General features: G+C 42.4%; 1 protein-coding gene across 3 annotated transcripts in view; it reads right to left on the minus strand.

Moving 5' to 3' along the window:
* Positions 1–1,224: 1,224 nt before the first annotated feature.
* LOC112217391 (glutamate receptor ionotropic, kainate 2-like) overlaps positions 1,225–17,707 on the minus strand; it is a 202,341-nt gene continuing 185,858 nt past the window's right edge. Inside the window, exons 16-17 of one of the 3 annotated variants that reach the window (XM_042300585.1) lie at positions 5,209–5,462; positions 1,225–3,173 (exon numbers count right to left, since the gene is read on the minus strand). In XM_042300585.1, coding sequence (XP_042156519.1) covers positions 3,009–3,173; positions 5,209–5,462 — 419 coding nt within the window. In that variant the 3' untranslated portion in view covers positions 1,225–3,008. Of the gene's footprint in view, positions 3,174–5,208; positions 5,463–15,440; positions 15,906–17,707 lie in introns of those variants that run through there. The other 2 variants (XR_006079246.1, XR_006079245.1) reach the window with 2 other exon arrangements.

Consider the following 17,707-nt stretch of genomic DNA (forward strand, 5'->3'; position numbering starts at 1 on the left):
CTTCTCTGACCTTCCCTGTCATTTTGGAGGGCAGAGCGGGTGGCGATGTCTGTTCCTGTTGCTCTCTGTTGTTGTGCCTTGGAAACGCTTTTAAATCATTCATTTCAGAATGTACACTGTCAGAAAACCCCTGAACTGCCACCCATTTGATGGGAGAAATAACAACCTTCAAGATATCCACTTCTCAGATTACACTTACCTCGGCGGCTGCACAGATGGTCAGACTGACTGACAAACAGACGTGAAGACAGTTGGATGAGCATAGATGTAAACAGGCAGATAAAGAGACAGACAGAGACTATTTCCATTATCCCTTATTTATATGTTAGGCATGATTTTCGTTAATACATGACATCCATTGTGGTGGTGATGCAACACCATAGAATAAACAGTAATCCCGCTGGTTATATAAATGTATCCTGGGAGGCATGTTAAACACCTATGGGCTCAGCGACCACGGAGAGGATATGACACAATGACCCGTATCCCAACAGTGCATTCTGGGAGATGTTTCCACAGAGCCCACAGGCAGTGGCAGGTGGAGTGTGGCTTCAGACACCTGGTCCACCTAGAGAGGCCTGAGGGCCTGCCACTGGACCACTTCCCCCAGCTCACCTCTCACCCAATCGTAGTGGAGGACTACAAAACCCCCAGCTGGATACAAGTGCACCACTTCCTGGCGGTGTTCAGGGACGTTCATGCCAGAGGGGAGGTATGCATGTGCTTATTTGGTACCACTTTAGCTGAAGCTTACCTACATATAGACAACATAACACATTCATGTAACATTGCATATTGGATTCATAAGCATAAACATACTTTTCCCCCAACCTCAATACATAATAAACAGCATAAACCTGCTGTTGTGGACATATGCATTTCAGAACTTTGTACTGCTTATGAATGTGGTATGTTTGGGTTATGAATGTGTTATAAAACCGTATGTAGTTGGTAAGTACCCTCCATGTAAAGTGGTACCACTATGTATAGGTACTCTTCCCATAAACAAATCAATACATTTCATAATATGACATTACTACCCCCACCCCCCTCTGATAAGTAACTGTTCTCTGATGTTGTTTCCAGCCAATGGCTGTCCTCCACTGTAAGGCTGGTGTGGGGAGAACAGATATTTTACTTAGTTGACACAATTGATTTGATCTCAGGCACGCACGCACGCACACACAAAGAGACCTAATAGTATCAAAGGTTTGGAAACAAATGAATAGTTATTACTTTTTTAATGATTACATTTTTTTGTAAAACCTTGCATCAATGTCAAATACATTCTATTATCTAATGTTTTGGTTGACAATACAGTTGGATATTTTCTGATGAATATTCCAAATTATTCAACCATTTACACTTTGTACCACTGAATCTAGCAGGGTAGAAAATGGCAAGCAATACTGGTAAAAAAAAAATGTAAAAAAAAAAAGCAAACTAGGTCTCCCCCTGTATATTTTATTAATGGTTTCTTGAAATTACTAAAATTCTACATTAATTTATTAATGTACAGAAGAAATATTTTAAGAAACATGGACCTTGTATTGTTGTATTTTCTTTTCTGGGGATGGACCCATTTGGGCATTTGGGATTGTTTGAGACACTCCAGGATGAAGTTTTCCCTAGGCACAGATGTAGGATCAGCTTCCCCTCCCCTGAACCTACACTTAACCTTTAGTGTGAAAATGCAAAAGTGACCCAAGATCAGCATCTACGGGCAACTTCACCCTACTCTGAATGAGCACTCTGACTGAATGCTCATCCTTCAATATCACTGATAGATAAGAAAAACTGGATAGGTTTCTGCTATATTGCTTCCACCTGTCATGTCCTACAGTATCAGTGGTCATAGAGGAAAGTACACAAGGAATGGAGAGTTAAAACTATTGAGACACAGTCACTGTACAGCTACAGTATGTAAGCTAGGTTTAGTAGGGAGATGAGGGCAGCTCTAGAACGTCCAGATATGCTTGTCATCTCACAACAGAAACATGGGCCCTATTGAGGAGACAGTATGGACGACAGAGGAGAGAGAGGGCATGGCACAGTGAGGGGCCCCCGGAGGCCCCAGATCGGGGGCACCCCTAAATCACCTGTAGTCAGAATGAGGGTGGAGGGGAGCTCCCACCTGCTACATATGTGAAGTCCACAGAGAATGCTAGACTGATAGAAAGCACTACAAAACGTTGTCCGTATACAAAAACAAACATATCTTTTTTTGTAGAAATCTTGCCTTTAAACAGTAGATATTAACTCAAAATGACAGACTGTCATGTGATTTTGGACACCGTACAGCATGTTTGTGGAGTCATTGAAAGTAATATGTCAGTGCCTTACGTCGCCGAACTTTGGCACGATAAACGCATTACAGAAGATAAACCATGAGTATTAGGGAGGTCAAGCCAAATCAATGATTACAAATTAAATAAAAACATTATCATCTCTATTTTCTTCATACAGTTCTTATTCAACATTGTGGCACTTTGTAACATTCCTAATCATAACGACCTGTTATATGAGCTCCTTTTTTAAAAATCAACTGGACACACACATGGAGATTTGACAAAAGTGTAATTGGGGTCTCAATTGGGGTCTCAAGATACAGTGTGATGCTCTGAACAGGTGTGTGTGCATGTGTGGCAAAGTCACTGACTGTGAAGTGAACTCAAAGGCAGTCTCAACAGACATGCATTTTGAGTTCTCCTCTTCGAGTCCCTATCGAGATCCATCTCAAAGATCCATCATTCTCACAATCCTTCAACTTGCCCCCTGCAAAAGTCCCTCTTGAAAACTGTTGGCCACCATGAGGTGACGCATCATCTCCAGGCATGTCCACACATCTACATTTCCACAGGAAACATGTCTACCATACTACCAAAGCTGGGGGCCAATGCAATATAGTTTCAGGTTACGTTAACATTACATTAAAGTTCATTCAATCCCTCCAGATCTTCTGGCTGTTTTTGGACCTTTTCAGGGCTATTTTTGACCTTCGACCCCAATCACGCCATGGTCTCCTTGCCTGGCAGTCTCCTATCATTAAATGTGTGCATGTTGATGACCTCCTCAGTTTTGACGATGACTGGTGGCTGCGGCTTCTGCTTGAGCCGCCGCTGGCACTTCAGGGAGCCACGTAGCTCTTCCAGCATGGCACCGCAGAAAGAGCGCTGAAGAGGGGGAAGGAGTGGAGAGGGAGGTTGGGAGCAAAATACAGACAGAACTGGCAACAGTAACTGACAGATATAGTCAGTATACAGTATGTGGTCCATGCAAGAACAACGCTAGAGGTAAGTTACTAAATATAGTCTAACATTCTCTATGAATTGGGCTTTTAAATTGTGTGTCATTTAATGTAGTGAACTTTGAAAATATTGATGTATGTCCATTTTAAAGTGGTTAAAATACATTGACAGTCTTTTTTTTGTTATGGATCCCCATGCTGCCAAGGCAGCAGCTACTCTTCCTGGGGTCCAGCAAAATTAAGTCAGTTTATAACATTTGTTATGATAAACTAAAGAAAATGTACATTTTCATAAAGTTTTTTACATTTCTATGTTTACCTTTTGAAAACACTTCATATTAATCGACCAAAATACCAACACATTTCCAAATCTAGATGCAAAAATGTAATTTCCGCCTTTGGTGCCTGGCGGTAAAAAAAATTCTAATATTTGTGGTGTTTTAAGTAGTTAATTACTTTTTTTGCAATGTAGTGGTGTAGCTAACTACTGGAACTACACACTACTTTTTGTGTGAAAAATAACATTCTGAATTGAAACATAGTTGTTGTGTTTAATAGGCTAAATTACATATTCTGTTAACATCTGACTCCAGAACCAGAGTGATCTGTTCTTTCAATGTGTGGTCTATGTCATTTCAGTTTTACATGAGTGCTTTAGTGTAGCTTAACTTCTTCCAGTGTGAAGTAATTTGTTATCAGAGAAGCTTTCCCAACACTAATACATAGTTTGGGAAGCATTTACATCAGGGCTCTCCAACCCTGTTTCTGGAGAGCTCCAACCCCAGTTGTAAATAACCTTTATTTATCACATCACGGACAAACTAAAACGGTCCATCCACACAGACGGTGTGGTGAAGAAGGCACAGCAGCGCCTCTTCAACCTCAGGAGGCAGAAGAAATTTGGCTTGTCACCAAAAACCCTCACAAACGTTTACAGATGCACAATTGAGAGCATCCTGTCTGGCTGTTACACCGCCTAGTACGGCAACTGCACTGCCCTCAACCGCAAGGCTCTCCAGAGGGTGGTGCGGTCTGCACAACACATCACCGGGGGTACACTTCCTGCCTTCCAGGACACCTATAGCACCCGATGTCCCAGGAAGGCCAAAATGATCATCAAGGACATCAACCACCTGAGCCACTGCCTGTTCACCCCGCTACCATCCAGAAGGCGAGGTCAGTACAGGTGCATCAAAGCTAGGACCGAGAGACTGAAAAACAGCTTCTATCTCAAGGCCATCAGACTGTTAAACAGCCATCAATACACAGAGAGGCTGCTGCCTATATACAGACTCAAATCATTGGCCACTTTAATCAATGGATCACTATTCACTTTAAATAATGCTACTTTAATAATGTTTACATATCTTACATTACTCATCTCATATATATATATATATATATACTGTATTTTATAACTTCTTGCTTATGCTGCTCAGTCATCGCTCATCCATATATTTATATGTACATATTCTTATTCCATCCCTTTAGATTTGTGTGTATTAGGTAGTTGTTGTGGAATTGTTAGATTACTTGTTAGATATTACTGCACTGTCGGAACTAGAAGCACAAGCATTTCGCTACACCCGCATTAACATCTGCTAACCTTGTGTATGTGACCAATAAAATTTGATTAGAACTAGGCAAGTCAGTTGATAACAAATTCTGATTTACAATGACGGCCTACTCCGGCCAAACGAGGATGACGCTGGGGTAATTGTGCTCCCAATCACAGCCGGATGTGACAGCCTGGATTTAAACCAGGGACTGTAGTGACACCTCTTGCACTGAGATGCGGTGCCTTAGACCGCTGTGCCACTCGGGAGCCCTGAGCACTTATTAACAAAACACCTACAGGAAGGTAGCTCTCCAGGAACAGGGTTGGAGAGCCCTGATCTACATAGTGTTTCAGCAGACTTCATAAATATTTGACAGTCTCTTTAAGGCTACATAAACCTCACCTTCTCTAGCTCTGCGTTCTGTTTAGACTTGTACAGGACCTCCCCAACGGCCACGAATAAAGACAGGACCAGCCCTGCGGCCAGCACGATGAAGATGCCCCCGATGTTCTGCACCCCCAGAGCGCTGGCCTCCTTATTCTTCTCATCCTCCGGACAGCCGTTTCCCCTCCACCACTTCTCCTTCATCATGTGCAACTTCCCTTCTTCCTGCAGTTGCAGGATTGCTATGGTGATCTTGTCCCGGTACGGAGACCCTGCGGGGTACAAAAAGGACAGAAAATCAGATGATCAAAAACTATATGATTAGATTTATATACTGAACAAAAAATATAAACTCAACATGTAAATTGTTGGTCCCATGTTTCATGAGCTGAAATAAAAGATCCCAGAAATTGTCCATATGCACAAAAAGCTTATTTCTCTTTTAGTGAGCATTTCTCCTTTGCCAAGATAATCCACCCATCTGACAGGTGTGGCATATCATGAATCTGATTAAACAGCATGATCGTCACATAGGACAGTAAAAGGCCACTCTAAAATGTGCAGTTTTGTCACACAACACAATGCCACAGTTTAAGGAGCGTGCAATTGGCATTTTGTCTACCGTAAACCGTCTACATCGTTTTAGAGAATTTGGCAGTACGTCCCACCAGCCTCACAACCGCAGACCACGTGTAACCACGCCAGCCCAGGACCTCCATATTTTGGCTTCTTCACCTATGGGATCATCCGAGACCAGCCATCCGAGACCAGCTGATGAAACTAAGGAGTATTTCTGTCTGTAATAAAGCCCTTTAGTGGCTAAAACTTATTCTGATTGGCTGGGCCTGACTCCCCAGTGGGCAGACCTGGCTCACACGTGGGTGGGCCCATGCACTCCCAGGCCAACCCAAGACAGCGCCCCTCATGAAATCCATAGATTAGGGCCTAATGGATTTATTTCAATTGACTGATTTCCATATATGAACTTTAACTCAGTAAAAACATTCAAATTGTTTATATTTTTGTATAAATAAAACGTCATAGAGTGAATTAATTTGTTATGAAGTTAATTAATTCAAAGACTATTCATTATTCATGCTTTCATTAGTCATTATTCATGCGATTCTGTCCCGGCACAGAGAGCTTGCAGGGACCCAAAGGACAGGAGATCAGAAAATGTAGAAAGAAAGATCATTTTTTTGCATCAGATTGGCTTATTAAGTGAATAAATGCATGTTGACAAATTTCCCCTTTGGGGATCAATAAAGTATTAATATTATCTTATTTGATTTAGTCAAAAGGTATTAAGTACCAAAGGTATTGTTCAAAGGCAATTTTTTTGCATTCAATGGTGCACAGCAAATTTGCAATCATAATTTTAACACCCCACAGTGTTAAATTGAACCCTTTCTTAGAAATTATGTGACCATCTCAAGGAGTGTTAAACTAACACTTTTCAAAGTGTTGATAAACTAACACCTCCAGAGTGTTGGGTCCCTAACACCGTGGGTGTTGCAAATTCGGATTTAGAGTACATTTAAACTGTATTACAGCTGATGCTATGACACTTTTTCAGTGTTAGGGAATTAAAACCTGAGATTACAGTAACAACATTTTGTGTGTTGTTATAACACTGTTGCATGTAAAGCCTTACTTGTATATTTATTTCCTAGGGTGCCTTTTCAGTACCACCCATGACTAGTAACAGAGACATGATTGTTGCATTCATTGGTTTTCAGTCCTGTAGCCTTCACCAAGTGAGTGCCTAAGTAAATATTTTATCATAACATTATTATTTTTTTAATGACAATTACATTCCTGTTCTTGACAATACCATACCCGGACAGCGTATAGTCTTAACATAACACAGTGGTCTGAAACTCCTGGTTGGCAGGCCACATCAGCAAGTCACATTATGCTGACTTGCGAAGTGTGATATCATTCCTATTGGAATCCAGACAGTTAGAATATCCAACAATTGGAACTATTATTCACCTGCAATCTGCAGTCAGAATGACTGCCAAGGTAGGGAAGAATGACACTGCATCTCAGAGCAAGAGGCATCACTACAGTTCCTCGTTCATATCCAGGCTGTATCACATCCAGCCGCACGGGGGTAGGCCATCATTGTAAATAAGAACTGTTCTTAACTGATTTGCTTAGTTAAATAAAAGGTCAAATAAAAATATATATAAAAAAATGTTTTAAAATGAACTGGAAACACAATCTCAATAACGGGTGAAATAATTCCCACCATTTACAGATTGGATTAGTTTAGAGAAATGTATGTTATTTATCTTTGTGTAGTATAAGATCATTTAATCAATCAATGCATGCAGAAACAAAGATATTAAAACAAACTATTCTAAAAAGCAATCTGCAACAAAGCATGCTGGGAAATATGATAGAGGCCCCTCCCATGTCTTTTCCACTCAGAGTGAAGTCTTTTTCACTCAGTCGAGTAACAACAACGCCATGTGGTGTTGATTCCACTGTGATTCAAATAACACTTCATTTATTCACCGCAGGTGGCGTCAATTTCAATCCCACTGGTGTTAACGCCACTAGAATCCTTATACCTCAAAGCCAACTTTTTTACACAGACCAATTTGCTGTGTGGGTATGGGGATCAACTTGTTGGCCTCTTTAGTTTATGAGCATAACCTGTCATGCTATTGTGGTGTCTTCATAGAAACACTCCCTTGTAAGTCCTCCATCCTCCTATTCATCGCTAATCCTCAGAGTATCTTGGACAGGCTACAGAATTAGCATCTTGTTCTCAAGCGGGCATTACAACACTACAAGGCGTTGGTGACAATGGGCTTTGTTCCGGAGGAGCAGAGCTCCCGTTGATTCTGATGAATAACCACTGTGTGTGTGTGTGTCATAAATGGTGTACGTAAACAGAAGAGCCCGGTAGGGGGTTCACAGTGTGTGTGTGTGTGTCCATATGCGTGTGCCAACTCCCCAAATCTGCAGACAGTGGGAGAACGCTGGAATTAGCAACAGCGTATTGGGACACAGCGGGAGCCTCAGTGATCGAAGGAAAAGTAATCACTGAGGTTACCGAGTAGAACTGCTGCCTCACTCCCTCTCCTCTCCCTATTCCAGAGCATAACACTTCAACAACCTAGGCAGCTACTACACGCAGTCTCCCTCTGACGCAGTCAATACTCAATGAATGCTTACTGGGGTTTTTATTTATATTTCATGTTAGTGTTTTAGTGTTTTGTTTTTAGTGTTTTGTTTTTTGTGTTAGTGTTTTTATAATGTGATTATTTAACTTCTTCAGTCTTTTTTCTCAATTTGTTGGTGCTGAGTGGATCGTGTGTGTGATTGCGAGTACATGTGTGAATGCATACCTGAGTGTGTGTAGCCCCCAGGTAAGAGGCACCACAGAGGCTTTTGTTCATAAGACAGTTTACTATTGGGTCCTATGCTTCCCTCTACACCCCCCTCCTTCCATCTCCATCTTTCTTCATTTCATCTATCACTATCGTCATATTTTCATCTAATCTGCTCAAAAGTATTGAGCGCCTTTCTGATCTCTGACTGTTATAGAGACCTTGATTGGATGATTGGTTCAACAAGCTCTCACAGACTCAAGCAGAATTAGATGTGTTTTTGTTTCTCCCGTTGCCCTATATCGTTCTATTTCTCCAAACATCAAATTTCAAAGTTAAAGGTTAAGTTTAGGCACTCATTCCGAATAGTTAAGGTAAGGGTTAATGTTTGGGATAGGGCTAAACATTGTTTTTTTAAACAGCCTCCCTGACTGAGATCAAACACACAGCCTTCTGAGTCATGGGATTATACCCATCCACCATGCCCCTCACGTGGTGAACTTGAGCCCAAGGATCCAACCAGTTTTCTAAGTCTCCTGATACTTCTCAGCTTCAAATTATTCATGATGGGGGGTATTTTCCATGACGCAACGCGGAGTGCTTGGACACAGCCCTTAGCCGTGGTATACCACATACCCCAGAGGTGCTTAGTGCTATTATAAACTGGTTACCAACTTAAATAGAGAAGTAAAAAATACATGTTTTGTCATATCCATGGTATACAGTCTGATGTACCACGGCTGTCAGCCAATCAGAATTCAGTGCTCAACAACTCAGTTTATAAAAGCCTTGAGGGTTTTATCCCTACAACAGAGTGCAATGGGGATTTTAGAAAACAGCTAACAAAAGCTAACCAAGTTACATCAAACTCTGAAATGACAGCTAACATTCCCTTTTCATTTTCTTCAGCTGTTTTACATTGACATTTATATCCATATTAATGATGCTGCTGCATGATTTTGCCTGGTCAGAAAAACGGCTAGAAGACATCCGACACCCTTTGCTTTCTTTGGCAAGGGGAAGATCGAATGAATATTTTGCAACATTGTTGCCGAGGTCTGAGTGGCAAACATCAAGGTTCATACAAACACAGTCACACCCTGATCTGATAAACCTGTCTTTGTGCTGGTCTCCACCTAGCTCCAGGTGTCACCCATCTTCCCCATTATCCCCTGTGTTCTCTGTTGCCAATTCATTTTGTTTTGTAAAACCTACCGGTGGTTGTTCCCCTGCTCCAGTCTGTTCTTGCTCCTGTTTTCTAGTCCTTCCTGGTTTTGACCCCTCCCTGCCCTGACCCTGCCTGCCATTCTGGACCATTTGCACCTTCTCTGGATTACTGACCCCTGCCTGCCTTTGACCTGTCATTTGCCTGCCCCTGTGTTAGAAATAAACACAAATAAATTCTTTCTTTGACACTGTCTGCACCCAGAGCGCTTCAATGTAGAGTCGGGCACCTGTCGGGCATTTCTCGCTCAGTGTTCCCTAATCATCCAGCTGCAGCCTTCCTCCTTCCCGCTGATGTCCGGGAGGGCTCTCGCCTGGGCTACGGCAGTACGGGAACAACAGGCGGCCGTATGCTTTAATCTGGAGGAGTTCGTTGCAGAGATAAAGAAGGTTTTTCAATGCTCCATTGCCCGGGAGAGAGGCTGCCCGCAAGCTACTCCAGCTTTGGCAAGGCTCCCGCAGTGTGGCCAACTACGCAGTGGATTTCTGCACACTGGCAGCTGAGAGTGCCTGGAACCCGGAAGCCCTGTTCGACGTGTTCCTTCACGGATTATCGAAGGTGATTTAAAGACGAGCACGCAGCCCGGGAGCTGCCCCTGGACCTAGACTCTCTCATAGCCTTGACAATCCGGATCGATGAGCGGCTACGGAGACATAGGAGGGAAAGGGAGTCTGTTCCCTGTCGCCAACATTCGTCCTCGATTTCCACCTCGCCTCGGGAGGGATCATGGAAATCCCCGAACCCCACATTTCCAAGTGGATCCGATGTCCCCCGAATTCTCTCGGAGATGATTCTTCGCTGCCTGGTCCCCGCCAATCCCAACACCTGGAGACAGCCGCTCGTGTGGGTAGAGTATACGGGCAACACCCTCTCTTGCTCAGCCACTGGTCTCTCGCCTTTTGAATGTTCTCTGGGATATTAGCCCTGCTCTTCCCGGAGCAAAAGGTCAGCATACTTTCGGCCCAGATGTTCGTCTGTCGCTGTACCTGGAAGAGAGCCCAGTCGGCTCTTCTCAAGACTCTCCTGTGAAGATATGAAGGATCAGGTTACAGTAGGTCCGCTATACAGCACCCTTTCTCTCCCGCAGAAATGGAAGTTAAAAATCTCTTTGTTACAACAGAGAGATATTTTGTAGTACTGTAACATCTCCCCAGACCTGACTGCCCTTAACCAACACAAAAACATCCTATGGCGTTCTGCATTAGCATCGAACAGCCCCCGTGATATGCAGCTGTTCAGGGAAGCTAGAAACCATTATACACAGGCAGTTAGAAAAGCCAAGGCTAGCTTTTTCAAGCAGAAATTTGCTTCCTGCAACACTAACTCAAAAAAGTTCTGGGACACTGTAAAGTCCATGGAGAATAAGAACACCTCCTCCCAGCTGCCCACTGCGCTGAAGATAGGAAACACTGTCACCAATGATAAATCCACCAAAATTGAGAATTTCAATAAGCATTTTTCTACAGCTGGCCATGCTTTCCACCTGGCTACTCCTACCCCGGACAACAGCACTGCACCCCCAATAGCAACTCGCCCAAGCCTTCCCCATTTCTCCTTCTCCCAAATCCATTCAGCTGATGTTCTGAAAGAGCTGCAAAATCTGGACCCCTACAAATCAGCCGGGCTAGACAATCTGGACCCTTTCTTTCTAAAATTATCTGCCGAAATTGTTGCCACCCCTATTACTAGCCTGTTCAACCTCTCTTTCGTGTCGTCTGAGATTCCCAAAGATTGGAAAGCAGCTGCGGTCATCCCCCTCTTCAAGGGGGGACACTCTTGACCCAAACTGCTACAGACCTATATCTATCCTACCGTGCCTTTCTAAGGTCTTCAAAAGCCAAGTCAACAAACAGATTACCGACCATTTCGAATCTCACCATACCTTCTCTGCTATGCAATCTGGTTTCAGAGCTGGTCATGGGTGCACCTCAGCCACGCTCAAGGTCCTAAACGATATCTTAACCGCCATCGATAAGAAACATTACTGTGCAGCCGTATTCATTGATCTGGCCAAGGCTTTCGACTCTGTCAATCACCACATCCTCATCGGCAGACTCGACAGTCTTGGTTTCTCAAATAATTGCCTCGCCTGGTTTACCAACTACTTCTCTGATAGAGTTCAGTGTGTCAAATCGGAGGGTCTGTTGTCCGGACCTCTGGCAGTCTCTATGGGGGTGCCACAGGGTTCAATTCTTGGACCGACTCTCTTCTCTGTATACATCAATGAGGTCGCTCTTGCTGCTGGCGAGTCCCTGATCCACCTCTACGCAGACGACACCATTCTGTATACTTCCGGCCCTTCTATGGACACTGTTAACAACCCTCCAGGCAAGCTTCAATGCCATACAACTCTCCTTCCGTGGCCTCCAATTGCTCTTAAATACAAGTAAAACTAAATGCATGCTCTTCAACCGATCGCTACCTGCACCTACCAGCCTGTCCAACATCACTACTCTGGACGGCTCTGACTTAGAATACGTGGACAACTACAAATACTTAGGTGTCTGGTTAGACTGTAAACTCTCCTTCCAGACCCATATCAAACATCTCCAATCCAAAGTTAAATCTAGAATTGGCTTCCTATTTCGCAACAAAGCATCCTTCACTCATGCTGCCAAACATACCCTTGTAAAACTGACCATCCTACCAGTCCTCGACTTTGGCGATGTCATTTACAAAATAGCCTCCAATACCCTACTCAACAAATTGGATGCAGTCTATCACAGTGCAATCCGTTTTGTCACCAAAGCCCCATATACTACCCACCATTGCGACCTGTACGCTCTCGTTGGCTGGCCCTCGCTTCATACTCGTCGCCAAACCCACTGGCTCCATGTCATCTACAAGACCCTGCTAGGTAAAGTCCCCCTTATCTCAGCTCGCTGGTCACCATAGCATCTCCCACCTGTAGCACACGCTCCAGCAGGTATATCTCTCTAGTCACCCCCAAAACCAATTCTTTCTTTGGCCGCCTCTCCTTCCAGTTCTCTGCTGCCAATGACTGGAACGAACTACAAAAATCTCTGAAACTGGAAACACTTATCTCCCTCACTAGCTTTAAGCACCAACTGTCAGAGCAGCTCACAGATTACTGCACCTGTACATAGCCCACCTATAATTTAGCCCAAACAACTACCTCTTTCCCAACTGTATTTAATTTTAATTTATTTATTTATTTTGCTCCTTTGCACCCAATTATTTTTATTTCTACTTTGCACATTCTTCCATTGCAAAACTACCATTCCAGTGTTTTACTTGCTATATTGTATTTACTTTGCCACCATGGCCTTTTTTGCCTTTACCTCCCTTCTCACCTCATTTGCTCACATTGTATATAGACTTGTTTATACTGTATTATTGACTGTATGTTTGTTTTACTCCATGTGTAACTCTGTGTCGTTGTATCTGTCGAACTGCTTTGCTTTATCTTGGCCAGGTCGCAATTGTAAATGAGAACTTGTTCTCAACTTGCCTACCTGGTTAAATAAAGGTAAAATAAAATAAATAAAATAAACATCCAAGATTGGATTACAGAAATATTGCTTCATTATCCAAACAGTTGGAATGGTCCATTGGTTCCAATTATGTCAGATCAGTTGTTGTTTTGGAATCTCATTAAGGACAGTATAACAACATAACTGTCTCTCTGAATGTGTATATTTCCCATCCAAATGTTGTGGAACTTATAGGATTACATATGAAACTATTTGTGAGAAGATGAAATGTGATCTTGGCCATCTAAATGAGAAAATGTTTTTTCATGTAAAGTTTATCCAGTCAGTAACCACACCCACAGACATTATCCCGAACGTAATGGAACACCCTTTTCCCCCCAAGTGTTCAAAAAGGACCTGCTGAAGAACTCTCTATAGACCAGTTAAGTGCAGCACCAGCTGAATATGTTACAAATGGTTAAGAAAACTACAAGACTAAAGACCAAACAGGCGGGGGGTGTTGAACAGGATGACACGAATGGTTAGACTATGAGACCAGAAAAATGTGGAGAGTGGCTGCACGTTGAAATGGTAGGAATTGAAATCTCTAGAGACCAGTTAATTACCAGGTTGCTATGGGCGTGTTTCAATGGTTCTAGCTCTACAATAGACCAGCGTGACCGACAGTGAGCTGAAAGGTACGGAATGGTTAGAAACTCTGAAACTCTCAAAGAAGACTACACAGGAACATTCAGTTCATTCAGTCAGCTAGTTAGTTAAGTAGTACTTTAGTCTAGTAAACTCGACCAAAGACGAGAAGACAAAGAACAATTTACTCTCACCACCATAGATACCTCTATTCTAACGAACAGAGCCTGCTGAACAATGCGGGGTAGACCTATGGAGGATCCGTTCTCACAGACACTCCGAAACCTACAACTGCAAAGGGCAAGGTGACCTCTGGTGGACAACCAGAGGCTTTCTGTTGAAGTACTCCCAGTAGATGGATCGACTGTTTTCAGAGACAGCAAAGCCATACACATGTAAATATGTACATTGCAATTATTTTGAAAGAGTGACCATTCATGTGTATTCGTATTCCAATGATCAGCTGTATTTAGTGGAAGTCCTTTGTCTCCCCCTTTCTCTCTCGTTTGAATCCGACATTTTGTGTAACAAGCCGTCATATTGGTTTTGTCCACTAGGGACCTTTCATTGCAGTGTTAGTAACCAATAAACTATACCACGTGTAAGCTATCTTGTTTGTGTGTTTATGCAATTCTGTGTGATTATTTAGTTAGTAAATAAATAATTTAGCCAATTTGTATATTGCTGATTCATCATTTATGTTTGGGTTCGTGCAGATATCCAAGGGTTTTTCGACATTCAGAATGAGACTTAAGGTAAATAAAAATTAATTAATTGACTGATGTAAGAGATATTTATATCTTTAGAGTTTAGTCAGGAGCTAGTAACTCGTTAAATAACCTTTCCCGTGGTGCCCCAGATTACTACTTAACTAGTGTAATAATTGAATGTGGTATGTAATTATTGTATAAAATAACAGTCAAACACATTGATGATAGTCAAGACACCACAACCACCTCCAGGAATCGATGACAGGCGGACAGCCACAGGACCCCGGCTCCCCATTATCATCTCGGGCAGAGGGTATGGCTGTCCACTTGGGATCTGCCCCTCCGGGTAGAGTCCTGCTAACTTTCATCGGCCCTTTCCCCATCTCCAAGATTCTTAGGTCCTCTGCTGTTCTTCTTCTGTTGCCCCGTACACATCCTACTTTTCATGTGTCTAGGATTAAACCTATTTCTCACAGCCCTTTGTCTCCCATTCCCCTAAATCCCTGAGCACACTAGGTGAATAATCTGTTCATGTGCCCTTGAGCAAGAGCAAGGGACTTAACTGCTCATGTATGTCACTCAGGATAAGAGCATCTGCTTAACAACAGATGTAAAATGTAGGTGGGTGGGGGGGGGGGGCAAAACCAAATCTTTCTAAGGTTCCCTAAAAGGAAAGAGGCGCCCCTGTGTGTAATACATAAATAACTTAACTATTGAAATGCAAGCAACAGGTGATGAGACCAGCAACAGAAAGTATTACAATACAAGAACACAATATTTCCCTCAAGTCAACCATACCAAGATGATTGTAATACAGTCATCAGTACCATTCATATTTTTAACCTACTGGACCTCCTTAGCACAAACAAACAAGAACATTAAACAAATATGAGTCACTTTATTTTAAATGATGACGTAATGGTGAATGAATCACATTGTAAATGTGGTAGCTGCAAGCTGTCTTTACATCCCTCTCAGTCCAATCCCCACAGACAGCTATAGTAGAGGGGTTGAGATTACAAGAGAAGAGGGTGTGGGGACTAGGTGGAGGTTCAGATCTGCTGGAGAGTTACACTCCTATAGCTTATCAACCAGTTAGTTATTAGAATCAGGTCAAGTACACTGGATAAGGGTTGGACAAAACCTACGAGACGGTTACGCTCCAGGAGAGCCCTGTATCAGATCAAGCTGGATCTTGTGTCGAGTCTGTAGGTTCCATAGAGATCTGGTCATCCTCAACGTGGTACTCCAGCTCTCGGGGGCCTGACTGGTGTCACACTTTTTCCACTACCCCAGCTAACACACCTGATTAAACTAATTGCACTCCAAGGAATAGAGTCCTCTAGAGAATCACCTGAAAAACATAAAATGGTGTCACAATTACTTTGTAAAAGGTAGCATCATTGAAACTTTTTAAAAACCAAGCAATGTTCTCATATCGAACCAACATGCTTGTGGTTGGCAAAGAAAGCAAACAGCAAACATCCATTGAAGTATAGTCAATGTGTTCACAGAGTTGGATCATGTCCACATATGGTAGCCTGGGAGTCTAAATGTGGATTCTCTAGGGTCTTCTCTCTGGTCACTGCATGATGAATCATCAATGCTCAGGGTGGGGACCGACAGCCCATGTCAGTTTGTGGACCTATGATCTCATCGTTGCAATGTGAAAGGTAGATCTATATTTGCTGCAGCATAGCCTATGCTAATGTACAGTTGAAGTCGGAAGTTTACATGCAACTATATTTAAACTCAGTTTTTCACAATTCCTGACATTTAAACCTAGTAGAAATTCCCTGTTTTAGGTCAGTTAGGATCACCACTTTACTTTAATAATGTGAAATGTCAGAATAATAGAGAATGATTAATTTCAGCTTTTATTTCTTCCATCACATTCCCAGTGGGTCAGCAGTTTACATACATTCAATTAGTATTTGGTAGCTGATACTGTAATTTAATTATGCCAATGTGCTTTCATCAATTGAAAGCCCTTAATCTATTTTATGAGAATTTCTAAGATTTCTTGTTTGCATAAAATAGACGCAGACCAGTCTTTCAATAATAGGTAATTGAATTTATTCTCGGAGCGCGCTCCCACTTAATCACGTGTAGCAGTTTATATACAGATCATGACGTCATTTCATTGCTTTAACAGAATCCCCTCCTCTCGACCGGGACAAAGTAAGGTGAAAAGTTAATTCTAACTTACTAACACACTCCCAGATAACTTTTGACCCCTCAACATTATCGATCACCACTGAACTGACAGTTTTAATTAACAGAAAACCTAGGAATGCACTCACTGCCTTATCTAAAAACCCCAGAGCTAAGTTTCTGTAGGTCAACCATAGGCTAACGACCTTATCTGTTTTCACAGTCACAACCCATTAGTTTATTCCTAGTTGGAATGGTGTTCATTAACTTTTTATTACTCCTTGTCCGTGTCACACAATCCCTTCTTATGAACTCATATTGTTAATCACTTATAAAACAGAGTATAAGTTTACTTAGTTACAATTCTATTTAAAATGGGGATATTGTTTATTCATTTATCCATAATAAATCCAACAGTAGCATTGCTTTTAAATTGTTTAACTTGGGTCAAACATTTCCGGTAGCCTTCCACAAGCTTCCCACAATAGGTTGGGTGAATTTTGGCCCATTCCTCCTGACAGAGCTGGTGTAACTGAGTTAGGTTTGTAGGCCTCCTTGCTCGCATCCGCTTTTTCAGTTCTGCCCACAAATTTTCTATGGGATTGAGGTCAGGGCTTTATGATGGCCACTCCAATACCTTGACTTGGTTGTCCTTAAGCCATTTTTTTACAACTTTGGAAGTATGCTTGGGGTCATTGTCTATTTGGAAGACCCATTTGCGACCAAGCTTTAACTTCAAGACGGATGTCTTGAGATGTTGCTTCAATATATCCACATCATTTTCCTCCCTCATGATGCCATCTATTTTGTGAAGTGCACCAGTCCCTCCTGCAGAAAAGCACCCCCACAACATGATGCTGCCACCCCCGTGCTTCACGGTTGGGATGGTGTTCTTTGGCTTGCAAGCCACCCCCTTTTTCCTCCAAACATAACATTTTTTGGCCAAACAGTTCTATTTTTGTTTCATCAGACCAGAGGACATTTCTCCAAAAAGTATGATCT

The sequence above is a fragment of the Oncorhynchus tshawytscha genome, linkage group LG18 (genome assembly GCF_018296145.1).
Source record: "Oncorhynchus tshawytscha isolate Ot180627B linkage group LG18, Otsh_v2.0, whole genome shotgun sequence".
Taxonomy (NCBI): Eukaryota; Metazoa; Chordata; class Actinopteri; order Salmoniformes; family Salmonidae; genus Oncorhynchus; species Oncorhynchus tshawytscha.